Below are 23,453 nucleotides of genomic sequence, written 5' to 3'. Positions count from 1 at the left end.
CTCTCTCTCTCTCTCTCCCTCTCCGTCTGTCCCTTGCTTGTTCTCTCTCTCCGATTAAAAAAAAAATGATGAAGCAAATGTATAAAATATTAACAATAGGTCAATATAGGTATATGGGTTTCTTTGCATTATTCTTATTCTTGCAATTTTTCTATGAGTTTGCAGTTATTACTAAATAAAAATTGAAAAAAAATTAAATGTAACTGTGACCACGACTTTCATAAAAAGGTCCACCCTGATCTGGCCCCTGCCCCCTTCCAACCTCATCTTTACAGTTATTCTATATTAATTTTATTTCCAGACCACTTTCTTTTCTGTGTTCCTTCAAAATCTACAGATACGTTTTTCTCTCTCTGGAATGTCCTTATAACTCTTCTTCTGCTTGATAACCTCCTACTCACCCTCACTACTCTGCTGTAATATCTTCATCATGATGAAGTTGTTTAGCACACTGGTGAAGGGCAAAAACACATGGTTCACGAAGAGTCTAGCAAATTGAGCATTTACTAAATGTGTTAGCTGGTACTCCGTGACACCCCACAAACACTTTGCTACCCACCCCCAAGCTAACGTCCTCCACAGTCCTTCTCATTCCCCTGGGGAGAGCAGTTACAACCCTGCTGTCATGACTCACTTCCCCGTTTGTTTCTCCTCCTATAATATGAGCTCTTGAAAGACAGAGACAACATTCTAGTCACCTCTTTTCCAGCACCTAGAATCAGATGTTTCTTGATCACATAAAGCAATGAAGAACTTAGTTGTTAATTTTTAAAATCAATCATTTTACTTTTAAAGATAAACAAGGAGTCACTGTCAGCCTTGTTAACTCTAAATATCTGACTCTGAAAATGTCTTAGAATTGTAGTTAGTAAAAAAGTGTTTTAGCCTTGAACTCATTTATAAATGAACTGGCAATTGGGATCTTTATGAGAGATAATTTATAAGTTGGGAAAAGTAACTTTGGTTCTTTATGGCTCAAATTTAGGGTACTTGTGAAGGAATAGATGCATTTAGAATGTTGGGGCTAGGACTTAGAAGTTTGGTCTTTATCCTGTGGATAAAGGTTTTGTTTTTGTTTTTGTTTTTTATGTGGATAAAGTTTTTAAAAGGAGGGGAGTACAGTGATCTAGCATCAGGGCACTGTCTAAGACAGATGGAATTATGAAAAGAGTCTTGAGGTCAGAGTGCGTTCAAAACTGAGCCTGACCTGTTATTAGGAGAATTAGATTTAATAAACAATTTGACCGTTCAGCATCTTGGCTTCTTCAGCCTTAGAGGAGGATGGCAGGGGTAGAATTAGGGTTGTTATGAAGAGAGGCAAAACAGCATAGTGGTCAAGAACATAGTGGTCAAGAACAGACTATCATGAGTTCAAATTCTCCCTGTGCCATTTATTAGCTGCGTGACATTGACTAAGTTACTAAACCTCTCTGTACCTCGGTTTCCTTATCTTTAAAGGAAGGGTACCCTTAGTACCTACCAAAAAGGATTATTGTGAGGATTTAATGAATCTTCCAAGTAGGGGGGAAATAGAGGGAGAGAGCAGCTGTGCTGGGGTGAATGACTGCTAGCATGGCAAAAGCCAAGACACATATTTGAAGTCTACCATGATACTTTCTTCCCCCTAAAATCTCAAGAGGGTAAAATTATTTTTTTTAAGATTTTATTTATTTATTTGACAGAGAGAGAGAGAGAGAGAGAGCAGGAACACAAGCAGGGGGAGTGGCAGGCAGAGGGAGAAGCAGGCTCCGCGCTGAGCAGGGAGCCCAATGCGGGGCTCAATCATGGGATCGTGACCTGAGCCGAAGGCAGACGCTTAACAACTGAGCCACCCAGGTGCCCAAAGAGGGTAAAATTATTTGTAAATTTGTTCAATGTTGCTAGACATTTGTCTTGTATGTTTTATAAGTCATTCTGAGAGCATCTCTCAGCAGGATATAGAAACAAGTAACTGTTCCCTTCTTAAACTAGCCATGTCTTGATGATGCAAATTGGATGATTATTTCCTTGAAAGCCATGCTGACAAACGTGGCACTGTGCACCCTCATTAGTTTTGCAGTTGGTAAACCTTTGGTTGAACTTTCCAGGCTTTGCTCTTGTGCCACCCTAAGCAGGCACAGGTTCTGGTCTTTTAACCATATGAAACCTAGAAATTGCTCAACAAAACAGAAGCAGCTGTAATTTTTCATTCTTACCCTAGTAAGCCAGAAATCATGAATTTCCCACAATTACAAGGAAAAGTCTAACTTACTCCATGAATCCTGCCCCCATGAATGCTCCTGATTATTAATGCACCCTGTCCTTGGGGCAATGTGTCTATCGTATGACAATGTGAAGACCAAGTGTCAGCTCAGCTCTCTCTCCACGTACCTACTTTGTAAAGCAGGACAGCTGGGAAGGCTTTGATATTTTTTGTCTACTGCTGCCTTGTTGGAGGTGAAGAACCTACTGTACTCCCTGCTTCTGCCACTCTTCAGGCCCTCCACCATGTATATTTTCAAATAATGCTTCTTTGATATGTATTTTTTAAGTATTACAATGATCCATTTATGAGACAAAAGTAAAAGCAGTCATCATTTACTCCATTCTCTGTGGCAGTCCTTCCCTTTGCTGTCTCTGAGTTGGTTCAGTGACCAGGGTCATGCTTCCCAGTACCCCCTCCCTTTCTGTAGAGAGAAATGAAGCAGGACCCCAAGAACAGGGTGAAGGTGCCAGTCAGGGACCACAGAAACTATTGCTGGCTGCCTGAAAGGCCAAGACCACACACTTGGGAAAAGACTTGCAGTCTTGGTAAGGGAAGAATGATTTTATTGTAACTGTTATTTGATCAGGACTGGGCTGGAGTGGAGGGGCAGGTCGGGCCTCCAGCCTCAGAAAAATGTAGGAAAGCCATTAGGGTTCAAAGCCGACGGCCAAGAAAAAATTCTTGAGACGTCTTTGGTGCAAAAAAGGTGATTTTACTAAAGTACGGGGACAGGACCTGTGGGCAGAAAGGGCTGCAATGGGGTCCTGAGGAGCGGCCCATTACATACTTTCAAGTTGGGAGGGGTTAGGGATAGTGTAAGTCTCTAGGGCACTATGGAAGCAAGGTTTCCAGGACCTTGAGGGGGCTAGCTATTGTTGAGAAAAGGTCATTTTTTAAAACGATCTAATAAAACCTTAGTCATGAGACCCTTCAGACGCATATCGGTGGGCCATAGGCTTGGGAGACGATTGCCAACATGTATCTTGGGGGGTTTAGAGATAAAGGAAATTTCTAAAAGAATTTTTATATGTTAAAGTAGACTTACAGGACCCTGGGGGTCCGGCTAAAGTTGCCTTTTGCCCTGAGCAAAGTATTAACATGGAGGCACTTGAGTTCCTAGAGGAATGTCACTCTACCTCTATCAAGGACTTGTCCATGGGCTGTTAGTAGGGAAATTTAATAACTTCTCTTCTGCCTTTGTTTCCCACGTCAAGAACTGGGGCTAGAGGGTGCCTGGGTGGCTCAGTTGGTTAAGCGACTGCCTTCGGCTCAGGTCATGATCCTGGAGTCCCGGGATCGAGTCCCGCATCGGGCTCCCTGCTGAGCAGGGAGTCTGCTTCTCCCTCTGACCCTACCCCCTCTCATGTACTCTCTCTATCTCATTCTGTCTCTCAAATAAATAAATAAAAAAAAAATTTTAAAAAGAAAAAAAAAAAAGAACTGGGGCTAGAGTCTTAGCATGAACAGCTGGAAAGGTACCCAGCCATTTCTTTTGATAGACAAGGACACTGGAGCCCAGGGAGAGGAAGTGTTGCAAGGGTCATACCGCACACAGGCGACAGAGCCAGCACTCCCACCGCCCACTGCTGTGCTCTTTTCTTTACATCCCACCTTTAGATAATACAGACAGACTCAGATTTGAGAGCCACTAAAAACATGGCAATGGTTATTCTTTTCAGAGAAAAACAGATCACAGATCTGAAAATGTAGCATCCTTGGGCACTGTTTTACATTACACAGATTTTCATTAAAAAGTGTTTATTGTAACAATGCTAATTAGAGTATGTTTGGATGTCTGGCCTTGCATTAGACACTTGTTAAATGAGAACCAAAAGTTAAAATCCACCTCAAGAATCATCCATGCATCCTCCTAATCTACCATCCTACCCTCACTTCTAGCCACACCTAATTCCTCTCTGTTTTCCCCTGGCAATATTTTCTTCTGTTTCCACTTTAGCATGTGCTGCTACCTCTGCCTAGAATTCTCTCTTCTTCTTTGTTCTACTAGGTTTCTCTGTGTAATCTTTCTTTTCCATTTCTAGTCCCATTGGCTTTTGCATTTGTTACATTCTGGCACTCAATGGACCTTAGTTACTTGGATTTAACACTGTCTCCTCAACCAGCAGTGATCCTAGCATTGTTCCAATCCTAACAGAGCGCTGGGTAACTGCACTTCTCCCATAATTTTACAGAATTAGATATAAAAATGAGATCACAGCAAAGGAATGGTAAACACAGGATTCGCTGTGTGGGTTACTTCTGATAGGAGAGGCTGACTTTTGTTTGGATGGTGTGTTTGTGGGTTCTTACTGTGTATCCAAAAATAATAAAGATTCTATATTACTGAAGTATAGTAACCAGAAATTATTCACATGAATGAGAAGATTGACCTAATTGGTATCCAAATCTTCCATTATTTGGAAAGACATTCTTTTCCCATGCTTTCTAGGTGTTACTTCACAATGGTTGCTTTTTGACCTTCAACCGTCCACTTTCCCTGCACTGATCGATGCCTGACGCTGAAATGGGTAACTAAAAGTCAACCCCCTTTCCCTCCCGTGGGCCTGTTCGCTACACTGGAACTCGTGGGTCCTTAGCCATTTGTTTTGGGTGTGAGCAGTTTGCTTCCTTCCGTTTCAGCAGAAACAATCAATATCCACCGCATTAAAATAATCACCACAGCCAAAGAGCATGTACGTATTCGGCGCCGAAATACGCGCAAGCATCAAGGATGAGGCTTTAACAAGGCAACGGCGGGTACTTCACCTCACGAGTGACTGGTGCCCTTTCTGAAGAGAGCGTTGCGCGGCTGAAGGGCCCAGGCCCCACCCCGCGACCGCTGTGAGCCCACCTCCCCTCGCCCCCACGCCGCTGCGACCACGCCCCCTTCCCCGCCTGTAGGCCGTAGCCGCGCCTGCCCACGTGAGCCCGGAAGACGCGCTAGGCCGTTCGAACGCGGTCCCCCGCCGGCCTGGGCCAATGGGCGGGGCGCACCTCGAGTCTCCACCCCCGCCGTCGAGGACGTCACTGAACTCGAGGGCGGGCGGGGCGGAGGGGCGGAGGGGCGGCCTAGGCCTCCGCCCCCAGAGGTCAGCTCGCTGCTAGTCCCTGCGCCGCGGGTAACTTCGCCAGGTCTTATCGCTGTCGCCGCTTTTGTCTCCGCAGCATGGCTTTCGTAACCCGGCAGTTCGTGCGCTCTGTGTCCTCCTCGTCCACTGCCTCGGCCTCGGCGAAGAAAATCATCGTCAAGCACGTGACGGTTATCGGCGGCGGGCTGATGGGCGCCGGCATCGCCCAGGTGAGCTGCCGGGCGGGCAGCGTACCCCGCTCGATTTGCTGCGCACGCTTCCATGCAGGCGCTGGCCAGCCGAGACCGGAGTGGGTGTCCCGCCGGGAGGCCAGGGTCCGCGGGAAACCGGGGCGAATGCCGCCCCGCCCCTCACCCGTGCAGTTGAAGAGTGTTGAGTCTGGGCCTGACTCTCCTCCACTCCTCCGAAAAACGAATGTCTTTGGATTGAGCCTGAGGTTCTAAATTCCAGTCTCCCGCAGGGTCCGATGAAGGCTCCGTGGAAAGTGTTTCTGAATGGAGTTTGGAATTGGGCCGTGCAGAGAGTATAGTATTATATGTGCACAATATTGAGGAATAACATGTGCGCTTGCTGCTGGGCTTAAACCGAATTTGCTTCCAGAGACCTGGACTGCGATCAGTTTTGTTTGTAATCAGTTTCTTAATAATTATACAGTCTTTGTCGAAGCCGTTTTCTGCTCTTCTAAATGATCTCTGTTCCCCGCCCTCGACTTGTGTTTCCTTTGTGGGTTACAAAGAATAATTAGTCATCGTTTTGGTAGCACTTTGTAAGGTTACCTAATCGTAGCTCGTGAGGCTCTGGGACGCCTCCAACTGCAAGCGTGTTGGCTAGGCAGCTTTGACCTATTACCCTTTTTTGCAGAGAACAGCGCGGTTTCAGCGCGGTTTAGGGTCTGGGGAGAGTGGGAGTAGAGTGGCTGAGGGCCCAGGAAGAGTCTCTAATCTCATTGTTCATCTTCAGGACTCTGCCCTATTCCACCTGAGCTATGGTACGGACTCAGTTGTGTAACTGATTACCTGGATACTGTGATACTTGCATGTATGTATGTATTTATTTTTAGCGGTTACATTCCAGCTCATATTGGAGAACTGTGATTTTCTTAGCTGACTTTATTCTTAGCTTTCCAGCCCTTTGCAACTTGGATTGTTGAGGACGGAGGCAGTTACCAAGTTTTTCTTAAGGGAGTACTGGAGTGCGGTGGCTACAGTCAATAAGGTTTAATTTTTTCAGTGTCTATCTGCAACCAAGTCCACACTTCCATGCTTGCTTTTTTAAAAAAATCTTTCCGGGCGCCTGGGTGGTTCAGGCGGTTGAGTCAGACTCTTGATTTTGACTCTTGATTTCGTCTCAGGTTATGATCTCAGGGTTGTGGGATCAAGCCCTGCCTGGCCCTTGAGTGTGGAGGAGCCAGTTTAGGATTCTTTCTCCCTCTCCCCTTGCCCCTCCTCCCCCCCCTTTCTCTTCCCTCTCTAAAAAAAAATCCTTTATTATTACTATATATCTAAATTCTCCCTCCCTCTAGATTTTTTTGTCGCATATTTAATTGCATTTTCTCTTAAAATCAGTATTTTTTTAAAAATGTTTTTATCCATCTGACTTCTTACAGTCTCTCATATTTTTCTTCTGAGATCATGTTTTTGGACATACATTGCCCTTTTTGTTGTACGGATACCCTGGCTGCTAGGTTATGGTGTTCCCGTAATCTGTTACATGTGAGGAGGAGTAAGTCCCTTTAACCTAAAAGTTCCCCCCCCCACAAAAAACAAAACTGAAAGTTCCACACATTATACTACATGATACTCAGAGCTTAGCTTGAGCGCGCTTACATTCTTCCTGCTCCACCAGAATCTCCCAAGGCTATGAGAGTGAGATTTCTTGTGGGCACGTGTAAAATAATGTATTAGCCTAAAAACACTTAAAGAGCGTCTTGGTGACAAGTTATTAAGGCTTTAGCCTCCAGTAACAGTATGGGAAACGGACAGTACCTTGAAGACATCAGTGGAAGAGGATTAGAAGAAATTATGTAGGAAGCATCACCTCAACTTTTGTACAAAATGGGATTGCTCAGTTCTTGGGATGCTGCATCCATTATTGGATACCATGAAAAAGGGTGTTATCTTGCATGAAAAGGCACAGAGGTAGTACCTAAAATTGTGGGTATGGTGATGGAGCATTCACTTGAGAAAGGCGTGGGGAGAAATGACTGACATTGGTGGGAACACATACTTGTGGGTCAAATCCTTGAGTAGTTGGAGCAAGGAGCGCCTTTTCAGAGTTAAGGGGGAAAAATGTTATTTACCGCACTAGTTGGAAACATAATGGAATTGTCATTCTGAACGTTGATAAATACCAAAAGTCTAGGGGTGCCTGGCTGGCTCCGGCAGCGGAGCAGGACTCTTGATCTCGGGGTCGTGAGTTTGAGCCCCATGTTGGGTGTGGGGATCAGAAAAAAAATACCAGAAGTCTAAGTAGTGGACATTCATAAGGAACATAGTTCCATTCTTATATAACAAAGTTTAAAAAGAGCCTCACCCACTTCAGGTGACAACTGTAATCCTGTGGGGGAAACCACGCTTTCCTGCAGAACATCTCTGGGTGCCGCTGGTTGGTTTCGCTGATGTTTTGGGTGGTTTAGCTCATCTGTTTTTGCATTCTGCCCTGCAGCATGCAGTTCCAGGCAGTGTATCACCTCATTCTTGATGCTCCTTGACCTTTGGTTTTTGGCTCTGGGTAAATCTGTTTTGCTGATTGAGTGCCACTGAAGAATTAGATGATGTGTTTTGAATATAGAATGGGTCCAGTTCAGTATGGGGAGTTGGATGATTTTTATGCTGGCGTGGCTTCACATGCTGGCTGTGTTAACATGGGAAACTTACTCAGCCTCTGGCCTCAGTTTACTTATTTCTTAAAGTAGGACTGGGCGCCTGGGTGGCTCAGTTGGTTAAGCGACTGCCTTCGGCTCAGGTCATGATCCCAGGGTCCTGGGATCGAGTCCCGCATCGGGCTCCCTGCTCGGCGGGGAGCCTGCTTCTCCCTCTGCCCCTCCCCCTCTCATGTGCGCGCGCGCGCGCTCTCTCTCATTCTCTCTCTCAAATAAATAAATAAAATCTTTAAAAAAAAAATAAAGTAGGACTAATACTAATACTAGCCTGGCAGGAGTATGGAGAGGATTGAATTAATTAGCATATGTCAAGCACTTAGCACAGTGTCTGGCACCTAATAGGAGCTCACAAAATGTTCGCTGCCTTTACAGTTATTATCTTCATTGAAGTAATCCTTGTCCATTTGACCTTTTTGCCTCATATCTAGTCCCAACTCTGTTGCTGCGGAGGTAGGACTGTATTATTTAGATGAAGAATATTGGTCATGATTCTGTTCCAACTTGCTTAATCTTGAACACAAATGCCAGTTGAGTCTGTGCTTGGTTTGTTATGGACCTCTGAAAAGAGGGAAGGCGCTTTTTACCCTCCCCCCCACCCGTGGTAGATCCTCAGTGAAGCCTTACAGACACAAGCACAAACTGGCATCTAAGCTATGTGTTTATTTGCACTTCCCTGAACTCTTTCTGAAGTAGTTCTATTTACAATTTTAATTTTTTGGTAAAATGTATCATTTTGTCATGTGTTCCACTTCATGCTGAGTAGGATAAAAAAAGTTTTTTGAATAGGTTTTGTGGGAGCCTAACATGTTTCTCAAGCAATTTAGCGGTTTCAGGTAAGTGAAGTTTGTGCTTCATTATATTTGATCAGAGCATAGGCCATTTGTACATGTGTATTCTCCTAGAGCATCTACTTTGCCTGTCATTTTTTTGTTTGTTTTAAATTAAAAAAAAAATCCCTTAGGCTGCAGGTTAATATTTAATAAGGTTAACTTGTGTGTTTGTCCATTACAGGCGTCTGACATGGTTCTGGTCACCAGTTTAGCTTTAGCTGAATACTTAGGCCAGCAAAGAAGCTTATAGCGTTAAATGACCCTTGAGTGAGGGGCAGGTTGTTTTTTGTTCTGTAAAGGAGGGGAGAAAAGGAAGAAAGCTACTAGATGTGCATTTCTTCAGTTTATTGAATGAGTCCTTTCTCAGCTTCCCTTGTTTGTTGCCTTTTTTCATCTGAGGAACCCAGAGAGCTCATAGCTTTCCTTATGTTACTGGGCGGGGGGTGGGGGAGCCAGTGGGCTCCCTGGAAATGTACATTTCAGAAGCTGGATTCCTCAGGGCTCCTGGTACAACCTTCCTTTTAGTGCACTATACGTCTTTGAGGAGATGAGAAAGTTCGGAAGGGGCTCGGGGCCTGATTCTTCTCACCCAAAGCTTTTTTTTTTTCCCCCCGTGTTAAAAAACAAAAAGTACACATTTCTTCTGGGGAGGGCTCCTTAGACTATTAAAACAGAGTTGGGGAATGGCAGGGGAGAGCATTCTAAGCTACAGATGAATGTTTCCTCAACATCTGTGTTGCTTTGTGATGCTTGATAAGGACACAAGTGGACCCGAGAGCTTTTTTCCTCCCTAGCCACTGAATTTGGTCATCCATCTCTCTGCCCCCAAACTCTGATTTTTTCTGATGCTGAAAAGAAGAGTGGTCACAATTGCTCTGTATTGTTTAACTTTATTATTATTTTTTTTTTCTGCTACAGTGAATATGTCTCAGTTGAACAGTGCAGTGGCCTGGGAAAAGTTTCAGGATTGCTGGAGACTGGCACAGTTACCTGGCTATAAGCTCTCCTTTTGAGTGTTCCTTATGGACGGAATGTTTTTATTCCATTGTTAACTCCCTCCTTAAGGGTATGGGATGCATTTGTCATGAAGCTCTTCCCTCCTTTCTTGCATTGTTGCTCATTTCTTTAGTGGGCTCTTGTCTGATCTTCATGATATACTAGGGACAGCAAAACCAGCCCTTGTCGGCATATTAGTCATTGGACTTGGGGTGGGGCTGGAGACTGGAGAAGCGGGGGGCTAACAGGCAAAAAAAAGAATGCCAAAGAATACGTTTGGACGTTGTAGAGCAGAAATGGCACCTCAGTCAGGTTTTGGGTTTTCTCCACCATGTCCTGGATCCAGCCTCACTGTTACCTGCCCGTTGCTTGTGTTTCTAACTTCCGTTCCTCCCACTTCTGTCTTCTCCCCATGTCTGCCTCAGGCACACCCCTCACTGCCAGCTCTCTTGGGCCCACAGGAGATTATACTGTGGCTCTCTATCCTGGGTCTGCCTGGGGTATATGAACAATGCAATAGTTTCTGGTGAGTGGTGGTCTAACACTTGAAAGTGAGCAGAGTATGGCAGAGCCTGGCACCCAGCCCTGCCTGTCCTTGCTGTAGGAACCTTAGGTGAGTCACTTAACCCCTCTCTGCCTCTTCCCTTATCTGCAAACAAGGATACTTGCCTCACGGTGCTGTGAGAGCTAACCGCTCAAAGAGCTGAAGAGACTTCACTGGCGTGTTCAGTGGTAACTGTTTCGTGAATGTTGCTTTCTGGTAGATTTGTGAGATCAATCTGGTGATGACTTCTCGAATTCTAAATCCTCTTAACTGTCTTTGAAGGTGTTTGACCCCTGAAGCCGAGATAAGCACAGTTCTGCCTGCACCTCTGGCCTCTGCTGTGTTGTGGAGACAAGTGTGGTCTCCATGGGCAAGGGGATCTTTTGTGGGTATGGAATCGACAGATTAACAGCTTGACCTCTCCTTAGCTCTAGACTCAAAGTTAGAATCACTCACTGGTGATTTCTGTTTGGCTGCTCTGATGCCCTCTTTCTGCCAGGAATAGACTCAGACTCCCTTGCCAAGACTTAGTTATTCATCATGTTCCCTTCCTTTGCCCCCTCCAGCTTTCCCTGTGACTTTCCTCCCTCTGCCATTACCGCTCTTGTTCTTCCAGCCACATACACTCTGAAGCTGGGGTCATGGTCAGAGTCTTCTCTGTGCTGCAAAAACTCTGAGGCTTTTCTCTGTGAGGAGCATTCTTTCCCTTGAGCTCCCCATTGTAATTCCTGGATCAGGCATTGATACTTGAATTGTTGTAGGAGCCTTTTAATTGGTCCTTTTCAGCAAAACCCCACTCATTCTAGCAGCCTTTGCCATACTAATCTTCCTAGAGAGAAGTTTGGATTTCTGTCTCTTCTACTCAGAAAGTATTCATCATGGCAGCATCTTGGAGAGATAGGTCAATATAACCAAGAGTTTGTTGATGCTAGTGACATGTCCAGTTACTCCTTCTTCTTCCTGGAATTGGTGGGAGATGGGAGGAGAGAGTCCTGGGAGAGTTACTTTTCTCTACATTACCAAATCCAGATGCTTATTGAATTTTCAAAAAAATATGTACTTCTCATCTGAAAATGGTGACACATTTCTTTGGCTTTTTAGAAATACTTTTTGAAATATAAAAACCTAAGTAAAAAAAAACAAAAACAAAAACCCCCACAAAGCCAGCTAGTGAATTAAACTATCGTAAGAATAAACCAGCTGGTTATGGTAGCGGGCGGGGGTGGTTGAAAGCCTCGATGGAATGCCTTTTTTTTTTTGATTGTCGAAGTTAGTAAAGACAACCCATGCTGATGGCAGAGTTGAATTGCACAATCGGAGATAATCATAAACCCAGAATTGCCAGCTCTGAGAGACGCATCTGATTTATGCCTTTTTCCCTCCCTGGATCCAGTCACGCGCTCAAGGGCAGGCCTTGATGCAGAGGAACAGCAGCGTCTGGGGGACAGTCAGCATCATGAGCGCTCAGTGCACTTATTCTGGGAATTGGAAGGAAGGCAAAATAGTTTTCTGAGGGAATGTAATGCTGATGCCGTGCGGTCCTCCTGTCGTGTAGGGGCACACGGGACAGGTCTCTGTACAGAGTTCTCACACGTTTACCATTCAGGTTAAGCTGCTTCAAAGCTGGTGATATGTTAGCAAAAATACATAAAGCCAGCATGCTTCTGCTTGGAGTGTTTCCTTGGCCCCGTGGCTGGAGTACTCAGGGGCTTTGACAAGTGTGCTCTTCACCTGGCCTATTTTTACAGCTCTCAAGCACCCGGGTCTAAAAATATTTCTCTCTGGCTAAGCCTGCCTTCCACCAAGGCTAGGGAGGTCATGGAGCTATGAGAACATAGCCTTCAAATAAATTTGTTTCCATTACAGATTGCTTGTCCTCAAGGTCTTACAGTGGGTAGGTACTGTAATATAAAATAAGAGTTCTTAATGGGTTGACTTAAATTATGGTCACTCAAGTTAAAGTACCAGGAAGAGCCCTCTTTATTGTAAAACCAACAGATGTCTATGGGAGGGGGAACAGAAGGCCTTTCTTTTTATGTTCCATTTCTCCCCTACCGTCTCCTTCTCAGAAAGTTGGGAATAACTTGGGGGGGTATTGTTGCATAATTCAAGAAGAATGAGTGGGGTTTCTTTGCATCTGCGACGTGTGAAATTCTTTTCTAAGTAAGAGCCTTCAGTAATATAATTATTTTCACATTGTTGGGCGGCGGCTCAGCTACACCGATGAAAAGAACCCTGGACCTTCGGGAGATCTGATCTCGTCTTGGCCTTCTTAACAACTGTATGTGTTCAGCCAGCATTGTCTGGGGGCCCTGCAGCCAGGTTAGGTCTTGGTGCTCAGTGGCCAGAGATGAATGACATTTTGTCAGGAGCCTGCAGTAGGGAAGTAGGGAAGACAAGGCTGAAACATGGTCATAGCAGTGTGGTGGGCACAGGGCTATTACAGGAGCACAGGAGGGATACCTAGCCTGGGGCTAAGAAGATCTTGGGGTGTAAGGTCTGGAAGTGATCTTACTTAGGATGTGTGATGCTGAGGCTTAGTGAGGGGGAGTTGGGGAGAAGGCGTGGAGAAGTAGATGTGGAGGCTGTGGGCCTCACGGTGGTGGTGTCAGTAAGCAGTGTGTTTGGAGAGGAGGTGAGTCTCCATCCAGGAAGGCTTTGTGTGCCATATGTGGGAACTGAAGGTTTATTCTTTGGTCACTGGGGGCCATTGAAGAGATTGATGGAGTAAGTACTATAGACAGAAGTACCTTTTATGCAATCACATTTTACAGTACTGCCTGTATGTGATCTTAAGTGAGTAGTTTTTCTGTCTTAGTTCTGTTTCTTTCCTCAGTAAAATGAAAGTGCTGTGTTGGATTAGAACAGAGGTTTGGGTTTTTTTTAATTGTGGTAAAATATGCATAACATAAAATTGATCATTTTAGCCATTTTTAAATGCAGGTGTCCCCCACTTTCCAAGAGCTTGCATTATGCCATTTTGCTTTTATGAAAGATCTACATTAGTCTCTGTTTTTGGTAACTGAAAGAAACCCCTGGAGGATTTTTGCTTTTGTGAAAACAGGTGAAAAGCCAAAATAGCATTCAGCACTTGTTTGGCAGCAAGCCGTTTCAGAGACCTCACACACCCTGAGTGGCTCCTTCCCTGGGAATGACGCTCAGCATCCAGCCACCATGGCTTTGAACTGTGTCTGTGTGTGCCTGTGCTTTATCTCAATTTATTTTTGTATATCCATTGGCAAGATGTGTCCAAAGGTATCAGAAAAGCCTAAGAGAGGTTATTTTTGGGGTCTGAGGAGGTTCAAAATTTTTCCATATAAATTAATGGTAATTGCGTCTTTTCTTTATACCATTTTGGCTTATGAATGTTTTCATTGGAGTGTTCTACTGCCACATAGTGGAGGGAGCCTGTATGCAGTGCAGTGGCATTTAAGTGTATACACATTGTTGCCAAACCCTCACCATCATCTATCTCCAGAACTCTGCATCCTGCAAAACTGAAGTTCTGTACCCAGTGAATGATAACTTCCCCCATCCCACCCCCGCCCTTAGAAGCCACCGTTCTACTTCCTGTCTCTGAATGTGACTGTTCTAGGTACCTAAGTGGAATCCTACAGTATTCTTCCTTTTGTGACTAGCTTATTTTCCTTAATATTATATCTTCAAGGTTCATTCATGTTGTACCATGTGTCCGAGTTTCCTTCCTTTTTAAGGAATAATAGTTCACTGGAATATTTTTAATGGAGTAATGTATATACCACATTCTGTCTATCTGTTTATCTGTCTTGGGACACTCGGGTTGCTTCCAGTTTTTGGTTACTGTGAATAATGTTGCTGTGAATATGGGTATACATAGGACCAACAAGGACTATTTAGAGTCCTTGCTTTCAGTTCTTCTGGGTATATACCTAGAAGTAGAATTGCCGGATAATATGTAATTATTTTTACATTTTTGAGGAATTGCTATAATGTATTCCATGGCAGCGGCAACATTTTACATTTTCATCAGCAGTGTGCAAAGGTGCCCATTTGTCCATATCTTTGCCAGCACTTATTTTCTGTTGTTTGTTTGTTTGTTTTTATCATAGCCATCCTAATGGATGTGACTAGATGAGAGATTTTTACACTAAAGCTCTGATGGACTTTAAGGGCTCTATGAATCCCAAACCTCCCTACCCTGACCTCTGTTTTACATATTGCTCTTCTGTATGCATTCCTATAAAGAAGGATTTTTATGGTTAAAAAAGTTTGAAAGCCACCACACTGAATGATCTGTAGGGTATCTTTCTGCTCTAAAAATCAGTGATCTTGTAGCTAATTATTTGTAGCTAATAAGCATAAACAATAAATGCTTTTGCTGATCTCCGACCTTGCAGTAGTTGCGAAGCTAAGGTGCCTTCATTTCCCCAGTGTGATAGAGAAGAAACCTGTGTTGGAGGGACTGAGCGTGTGTGTCTGTGGCCATCCTTGACCTGGCTCACACATGTGCCCCTCACAGATGGTCACAAATACAGGGTTTGCATGCCTCTAGCCTTGTCGGCAGCCCCATTGATAGAAGGGTACAAGACCTGTTCACATGCTGGAGGAAATTAAGCATAAGTTCATTTTTGAAATCACAGGGTGCTCAGACCAGACTGCACAGCAGTTGTCCTTCACTTCCCCTTTTGCCTGGCATCTTAACCACCAGTGCCAGAAAACAGTTACTCTGCTTGCTCTTGTAGCATTCTTTCCCCCTTCGCAATTGACTAAAGGACTGTGCTTATTAGCTCTTTTTGTTGTTGTTGTTACTGTACTTTTCAAAGTAATGTGGCGCCTGGGTGGTTCAGTTGGTTAAGCATCTGCCTTCGGCTCAGGTCATGAGCCCAGGGTCCTGGGATCGAGTCCCACATCTGGCTCCCTGCTCAGCAGGGGACCTGCTTCTCCCTCTCCCTCTGCTTATGCTCCCCCTGCTTGTGCTCTCTGTCAAAAAATAAAAAAATAAAATCTTAAAAAAAAAAAAGTAATGTGATTTTTTTTATAATTCTAAAATAACTTGAAAGTTACGTAAAATTTGTTATAGTTTCAAGTTACAGTCATGATTTTTTTTTTCAAGTTTTTATTGAATTCCAGTTAACATACAGTGTTAACTTTCAGGTGTAGAATTTAGTGATTCATCAGTTGCATATAACACCCAGTGCTCATCACAAGTGCCCTCCTTAATGCCCATCACCCATCTTCCCACCCCCACCCACCTCCCTCCAGCAACTCTCAGTTTGTTCTCTATAATTAAGAGTCTGTGTCCTAGTTTGCCTCTCTCCCCCCACCCCATGTTGATGTGTTTTGTTTCTTAAATTCCACATATGAATGAAATCATATGGTATTTGTCTTTCTCAGACTTATTTTGCTTATTATAATACCCTCTAGCTCCATCCATGTCATTGCAAATGGCAAGATTTCATTCCTTTTTTATGGCTGAATAATATTCCATTGTAGATATATACCACATCTTTATCTGTTCATCAGTCAGTGGACGTTTGGTCTCTTCCATAGTTTGGCTATTGTTGATAATGCTGCTGTAAACATCGGCGTGCGTATATCCCTTTGAATCTATATTTTTGTGTCCTTTGGGTAAATACCTAGTAGTACAGTTGCTGGATCGTGGAGTAGTTCTGTTGTTAACTTTTTGAGGAACGTCCATACTGTTCTCCAGAGTGGCTGCACCAGTTTGCATTCCCACCAACAGTGCAAGAGGGTTCCCCTTTCTCTGCATCCTTGCCAACATCTGTTGTTTCCTGTGTTGTTAATTTTAGCCATTCTGTATAGTCATGACTTCTTGAGAACTCGTCTAAAAATAACTTAAAAACTAAGGCTTTTTAGAAATCTATTATTCATGTGTTCTTTTCACAAATATTAAGTGTCTTGCATGTGCTGGGTATTGGGGTGGGTAAAAGGTAGTATGTGGTTGCTGCTCTTGAGGAGTTCATGGTCCAGAGAAGGAAATACAAGCATGAACAACTAACTAATAAAGGGAGATAGATTGCCTATCTGTCATATCTGGGATGTGACCTGATACAGATGAAAGTTTTGGTAGTTTGAATATCTTAAGGTCAGGGGCACCTGGGTGGCTCTGTTGGTTAAGCGTCTGACTCTTGGTTTTGGCTCAGGTCATGATCTCGGGGTCCTGGGGTCAGGCTGCACGTTGCGGGGGGGGGCGTCCATGCTCAGCTGGGAGTCTGCTTCTCCCTCTGCCCCTCTCCCCACTCATGCTTGCTCATGCGCGAGCTCTCTCTCTCTCTCTGAAATAAGTAAATCTTCAAAAAAAATAAATACCTTAAGGTAAGACTTTTAAATACATAAGATCTGATATAGGGGTGCCTGGGTGGCTCAGTCGTTAAGTGTCTACCTTCGGCTCGGGTCATGATCCCAGGGTCCCGCTCTGCGGGGAGCCTGCTTCTCCCACTTCCTTGCTTGTGTTCCTTCTCTTGCTGTGTCTCTCTCTGTCAAATAAATAAAATCTTTAAAAAAAAAAGATCTGATCTGATCTATATGATACATCTTCTCTGGTAAGGAAAAAGGGACATTTAAAAAGTATATGTAAAAAGGCATATGTATAGGGGCGCCTAGGTGGCTCAGTCAGTTAAGTGTCTGATTCTTGATTTTGGCTCAGGTCATGATCTCACGGTGTTGAGATGGAGCCCTGAGTCATGCTCTGTGCTGGGCGTGGAGCCTGCTTAAGAGTCTCTCTTCCTCTGCTCCTTCCTGCCCTCCACTTGCACACACTCTCTCTCTCTTAAAAAAAAGGCATATGCACATATTATACTGCGTATATGTATATGAAATTTATATTTCCTGGAAGTTTTTTTCAGACTTTATTTATTTATTTATTTATTTATTTATTTCGAGAGCAAGCAGGGGGAGGGGGAGAGAGAGAGACTCTCAAGCAGACTCCACCCTGAGCACGGATCCTGACCTGGGGCATGCTCAAGACCCCGAGATTACGACCTGAGCCGAAATCAAGAGTCAGGCACTTAACCGACTAAGCCACCCCAGTGTCCCTACTGGAAATTCTGCTTGGACTGCAAATAGGAGTGTGCCAGATCCACCCTGTATTGGTATTTGTGGTAACAGCAAATTCAGACTCCGAAGTGGATGATGCAGCAGCTCTTTTGAAAAGGTCTCTAGGTGTTATCTTGAGTTCATCATTCAAAGTTGGTGTTTGCACTACCATATCCTGGTGATTGCACTACCATTACATAATGGAGCAGCCATTGATAGCTGGTGGCTCACACCAGCGCTATGCTTTTTCTGTCAGTATTTGGAATCTTATATGAAAGATTTTTTGTATCTGTAAATCTGTAGAGGTGCCAAGAAGTGACCACCTCTGTTAAAGGTTGGGAGAGGTTTCCCTGAAGGAGAAATAGCCTCTGTGTTGAATTCTAAAAGATGATTGGAGTCCCCCAGGTAGCAGTGAGGGAGAAGGGGCTTCCTGGTAGAGGGAACCACCTGGGCTGGGGCGTGAAGCTGTGAAGTAGTATGGAGGAGGAGGAAGTGGGGTGTGGCTGGAGAAGAGTACAGGTTCAGGTTACTATGCTACAAAGCATTTAGTCTTTAGTTACTTATGGGACAGCCACCGTGTGCAAGGCATGTGGTAAGTACCAGAAGATAGAAAGATCAAATCAGTTTATGCCATAAGGAATTTAAATCCGGGAGCGGAGATTGCTAGACAAAGATCCAAATGACACAGTTTCTTTGGTATACAGTAGCAGAGTAAGACCAGTAAAAATCTAGCTCTGAGGTTTCAAAACAGAGAAAAGAGCACATTCATTTGGTAAAAGGCTTCATGGAGAGGGTAGCATTTGAAGTGGGTCTTGGATGGTGGGTAGGATTTTTTTGGACAGTACTTAAGGGTTGAGATTAAGAAAAAAGTGTTGTGTAGCAAATTGTGACCGTCATAATAGTGGTACCATTAATGGAGTTCAAAGAAAAACGGTAGCAAATTGTGACCGTCATAATAGTGGTACCATTAATGGAGTTCAAAGAAAACTGGTTCAATGACTGTAGGACATCAAGATGGTGACTGAGGACAGAATATGTTAGTTTTAGGCTCAGTTGGAATTAAGAGAATGATTGATATTGCAGAAGAAAAAGATACCGAGACAGAATAGTCTTGACTGCCATGCCTTTTGGGTCAAGAATAGCCAGCACATGAGCTCCAGATGCAGACAGCCCTACCTTCAAATCCTAGTCCTCTCCAGACCTTCAGATTGCTCCTTGTTACAGTGCCTCCCCCAAAGGCTATTATGAAGATGAAATTGGGTAATTTAGGAGGAGTGAAAGTTCTCTGAAAGCAGGGGATTTGTTTTGTTCACTGCCTCATCCCAGAGCCTGGAAGAGGCATGAACAACATAGGTGTTGAGTTAGTGGTAGGCAGTAGTTGAAGGAATGAATGTAGAGATGTGGCCAGCATGATACTCTAACTGGTAGTTCCCCTCCATTCACAGGGGCGCACAGGTGTTGGGGAGGGGACCAAGAATGCTCACTTCTAAGAAGCCAGGCTTTTTGTCTGTGACTTTGATCGTTTGTTGAAAGCATTTTCTACCCAGACTGTTCTCAAAGGCTTCCCCACTGTCCAGATTGTGTGTGTACCCCAGTACAATTATTTGGCTTCCAAGAACAACACAACAATCTTGTTCTGCTCTTAGCCTTCAAACCAGAGCGTAACTGAAAGCCAGGAATGAAGACCTAACCACTTGAAGGACTCTGGATTTCATTGGGGAGGAGTCACCGGAAAGCCGTAACTGTGAACCACCGTCTCTATCATAGGAGAGAAGTAGGCCTCAGCAGCAGTTAGGTATGATTCTTACAAGAAAGAGTGAAGAAATTAGATGGGAAAGAGATTTTAAGGTCAAAAAGCAGCTGAAGGAACTGTGTAGGATGGCCTTAGGAGTTATGAGTTTGACACTTTTAGACCTGGGTGGTTAGTGGAGGAAGGAATGTGAATCCATGGAGACTTCTGACTTGCACTTTAAGATGAAACAAACATCTGTTAAGGTTGGGAGAGATGAACTTAAAGTGGGGAAACTCAAGTGGGAGGCTTTTGCTGTTGAATTATGTGCCCCTACGCTAGTGTGGTACTATGTGGGACTCAGAGAGGAATGCTGTTGAACTAAGTGTCAACACTGTGTTTCAGTTTAAGTGTGTGGCTTTTTTTTTTTTTTTTTGGATACTTGTAATTCAGCATACACACCTTCTTTCTTAACACTTGATCTTATGGTTACCAGAAAGGTTAGATGAGGTCATTGTTTTTCAAACTAAAGTCTTTTTGAAAAGAGGATTTTGAGGCTCTGAGAGTTCTTAAGAAATTTAAAAAATTATGTGTTTTCCTTTCATTGATCCTGAAATTTTAAGCATCTTCTGGATGATGTGAGTGTTTTTATTGTATCACCGATGAGATCTGAGGCATTCAGTGCCAGTATGTACATTTATGTTCATAGTATTATTTGTGCCAAGGGAAGACACAGTACCTCCTCCAAGAACCTTTTGCTGTAAATTGAAGAAAGAAAAGAGGGAGAATAGAACAGTTACTGGCACTTGGTAAAAAATGTAAGAGCTCTGAATGCTGAAGAACCGACGAGCCTCCCAGTGGTGAGCATAATGCTCATGGAATAAATACTTGTATTCCATGGATCCTGCCTTGGGATCAGTAATTAGCTGTGGGAGTAGTGGTAACTGCAGAATGAATTTTCCTGTTCCAGATGTCAAAAATAATCATATTATATGCTCTTTTATTACAGGTTTTAATCTCATCATTGTCTTCAAGAGAATAAACTACAGAACTGTAAAGTGACACCTCATTAAAATTGGCATTTGATAATACTTGAGAATTGGTTAAATAAGATTAAATGAGATAGGATAGGCCTGATGTCTGGCACATAGGAAGTACTCTAAACTGTAGTTGTTACTAGGGATAGCAAACCTCTGTGGACTCGGGTTTGCGTTTGTTCTGGAGTTTTTCAAGGGATTTCTTTCTAGGGAGCTTAGGATTTTTCCTGGCATTATGGCCTGTGGAGAAGAAAGAAAGGGAGTGGCTAGCTTAGGGCTGTTAGGGGTTAGCCAGGAGCCAGCTGTAAACAGTCAGAGATCAAGGCCAGAAGACCGCCATTTCAAGGGAAGGGACTGGAACATAATTGGGAAACATGTGTGCAGGGCCTGACCTTAAAGAAAGGAATTAAGAAACAAGTTCTCTTTAGGGGAGATGAGCAAGACACTGATGTTCAAGAGGTCTGGGCAGAAGTAGGGGCTTGATGGGACCTGACATTTCCTTGAGGAATTTGGGGAGAAGTTAGAGGAGAGGAGTCTTCCAGATAGTATCTTCTGGATAATGTCTAGAACTTTCTCATGGACACAGGGCAGCAGGAAGACATAGAAACCCCTACTGATATTGGGACAGAGGTTTGCTGGCCTCTCAGTGGTTTGAGGAGATAATTGGCAATAGAGAAGGGCTGGGGTGGATGGGGATAGGAATCAGGGCAGACAGGTTCTTTATTTTTGAGTGATTCTTGAGTATTTGGGCTGCACATTAGAATCATCTGGGATTTCTCTCGTGTGCTCACACTTTCTCTCTCTAAAATCTTAAAAAAAAGGAGGGGTACCTGGGTGGCTCAGTCAGTTAAGTGTCTGACTCTTGGTTTCAGCTCAGGTCATGATCTCAGGGTCGTGAGATCGAGCTCCTTGTAGGGCTCTGCACTCAGCAGGGAGTCTGTTGAAGGCTCTTTCTCTGCTCTCCTTCTGCTCCTTCCCTCTCTCTCTCTCAAATAAATAAGTAAATCTAAAAAAAAAATCATCTTGGGTTGTTTTTAAAATGCCAGTGCCTTCAGACTAAATAAATCAGTATCTATAGATGAGGTTTGGACGATAGTTGGTTTAAATGTTTCTCAGCTGATTCTAACCTGCAACCAGATTTGAGCACAGATCGTAGAACATCAGAATCACCAGGAAGGCTTTGTTAAAATTCTGCCCCCAACCCATAGTTTCTGATTTATTGGGTTGGGAGTGGAGTTTGATGATTTGCATTTCTAACAAGTCTCCAGATGAGGGTGATGCTGCTGGTCCGGTCCCCACACTTTGAGAACTGCTGTCCTAGAACCATAGGGTGTTTTAGGTGTCTTTTGAGGCTCACATGGCAGATGTCATTTGCCTGGATAGATGTTCTTGGTTATCAAGTCATATTTGCTGTGAACATGACTGTGATTTGATTGAACTGAAGGCTACTTCTGTGTGTTGTTACACCACTTGCTAACCCTCACCATGGGACAGTGTACAAGGTATGGAACCTCTTTCAGCCCCAGTTTTCCTCATCTACAAAATGAAATGGTGCTGCCAATTTCATAAGGACTGTGAACGTGTTTTAGGACTCCAGTTTGGAGAAGAACTGACGTGTTAAGAGGAATTTTTATAGATGTCACCAAGTCCGTAATAGTTACTAAGGAAGGCATGTGGGAAAGAGAATAACAAGTCAGTAGCATGACATTTTTGTAAAATAGTATTTTATTATTTACTGTATCTTGAAAGCTGGTTGTCTCAGCAAATAAGACAGCATTCTTTGTACTCCTCTAACTAGATTACAAGAAAAGTTCTGGAGCCAGGCAGCCTTGGAATTTGAACTCTGGCTTCACAGCTTTGCAGCTGAGTGATACTGGGCCGAGTGACTCAACTTCTTTCATTCCTTTTTTTGCAAAACAGGGATGCTGTCTACTTCTGCAAGGCTGTTGGATTGATCGGAAATAGTCTTGGAAAATGCAAAGTATGTGCCTGGCACGTAGTAAATGCTCAGTACACTGCATCTCTTTGCTGCATTTGGCTTTTTTTTTTTTTAAGGGCTTGTGTTCTGATAATTGTGTGTAGAGACTGTTACTTTTGTAAGCTCTCCCAGGTCTCAGGGATCTCATAGGAGAAATAAGACAAGTGCATTAATAACTTAGAAAGAAGCAAGCTGGTGTTTATTAGTGGCCTGTGACTGTTTAGCCATGCTTAAGACTGCCGCAGCTTATTGAGCCAATCTGGGATGAGAGTCTGACATGGAATGCATGGGGGCAAGGGACAGACTGCTTGCATCCTGAGTCTGTCTCAGTGCTGGACAGTTGAGACACACAACAGTAGGAGCAAGTTAATACAGTCAAAAAACACCGGACTCATCTTGTGGAAACTTTATTAAGTATCTAATATTGTGTTTTGTTCATTTATTTAACAAGTAAACATTGGGTGCTGGCTGTGGGCCAGGCACTTAGAGTTGCAGAGACAGATAGTGCTTGAAGTTGCCCTCAAGATGGTGCTGACCTGGTGTCCCTAGGGTATTTCTGCAAGAAATGATTGCAAGGAACTAGAACATTAGGATGGGTTGCTCTCTGCAGGTGGGTAGGATGAAAATGTTGCTATAACTTGAAATCACCTGAGGTAATATTGTAATGGTCATTTGTTTCTATGCAAATAAATTGTGACCTGAACTAAAGAGCTTCTTCCCAAAATGGAAAATATTTCAAGGAGAATTTAATTTTCTCTTTTTTGCCTGTTTTTTTTCTTTATTCAGACCTAACCATATCCACTTCGGGTTTAAATAGGAATGTCCTTTCTACCTGTGTCTCTACCATAAGATTTCCTTCATATTTTCCTGAGGTTTTATGAATTAAAGAAAAGCTGAAGTAGAAAGTATTTACAAAAACAAAACAAGACTGCTGGGTGTAACTGTTCAGAGTATACAATTGTTGCCTTCTCACTGGACCAGAAATACCAGTAGAGGCAATTTGGAGCATAAAAAATGCTCCAGTCACTTGAGGAAGAGAGAGAACATTGAGCTTTTTGAGACCAGTGAGGCATGGTGGAGCTAAGGGAA

General features: G+C 43.6%; 1 protein-coding gene across 1 annotated transcript in view; it reads left to right on the top strand.

Moving 5' to 3' along the window:
- The first annotated feature begins 5,300 nt into the window (after window positions 1–5,300).
- The window catches only part of HADH (hydroxyacyl-CoA dehydrogenase), a 44,559-nt gene continuing 26,406 nt past the window's right edge, over window positions 5,301–23,453 (top strand). The window contains exon 1 of the mRNA XM_028121317.2: window positions 5,301–5,543. Within this exon, the coding sequence (XP_027977118.1) occupies window positions 5,412–5,543 (132 nt within the window). The 5' untranslated portion in view covers window positions 5,301–5,411. The remainder of the gene's footprint in view (window positions 5,544–23,453) is intronic.

Source organism: Eumetopias jubatus, unplaced genomic scaffold, assembly GCF_037043125.1.
Source record: "Eumetopias jubatus isolate StellerSeaLion01/CBP00866 unplaced genomic scaffold, mEumJub1_p1.0 scaffold_2, whole genome shotgun sequence".
NCBI classification, from domain to species: domain Eukaryota; kingdom Metazoa; phylum Chordata; class Mammalia; order Carnivora; family Otariidae; genus Eumetopias; species Eumetopias jubatus.
This window is presented reverse-complemented; position numbering and strand designations above follow the sequence as displayed.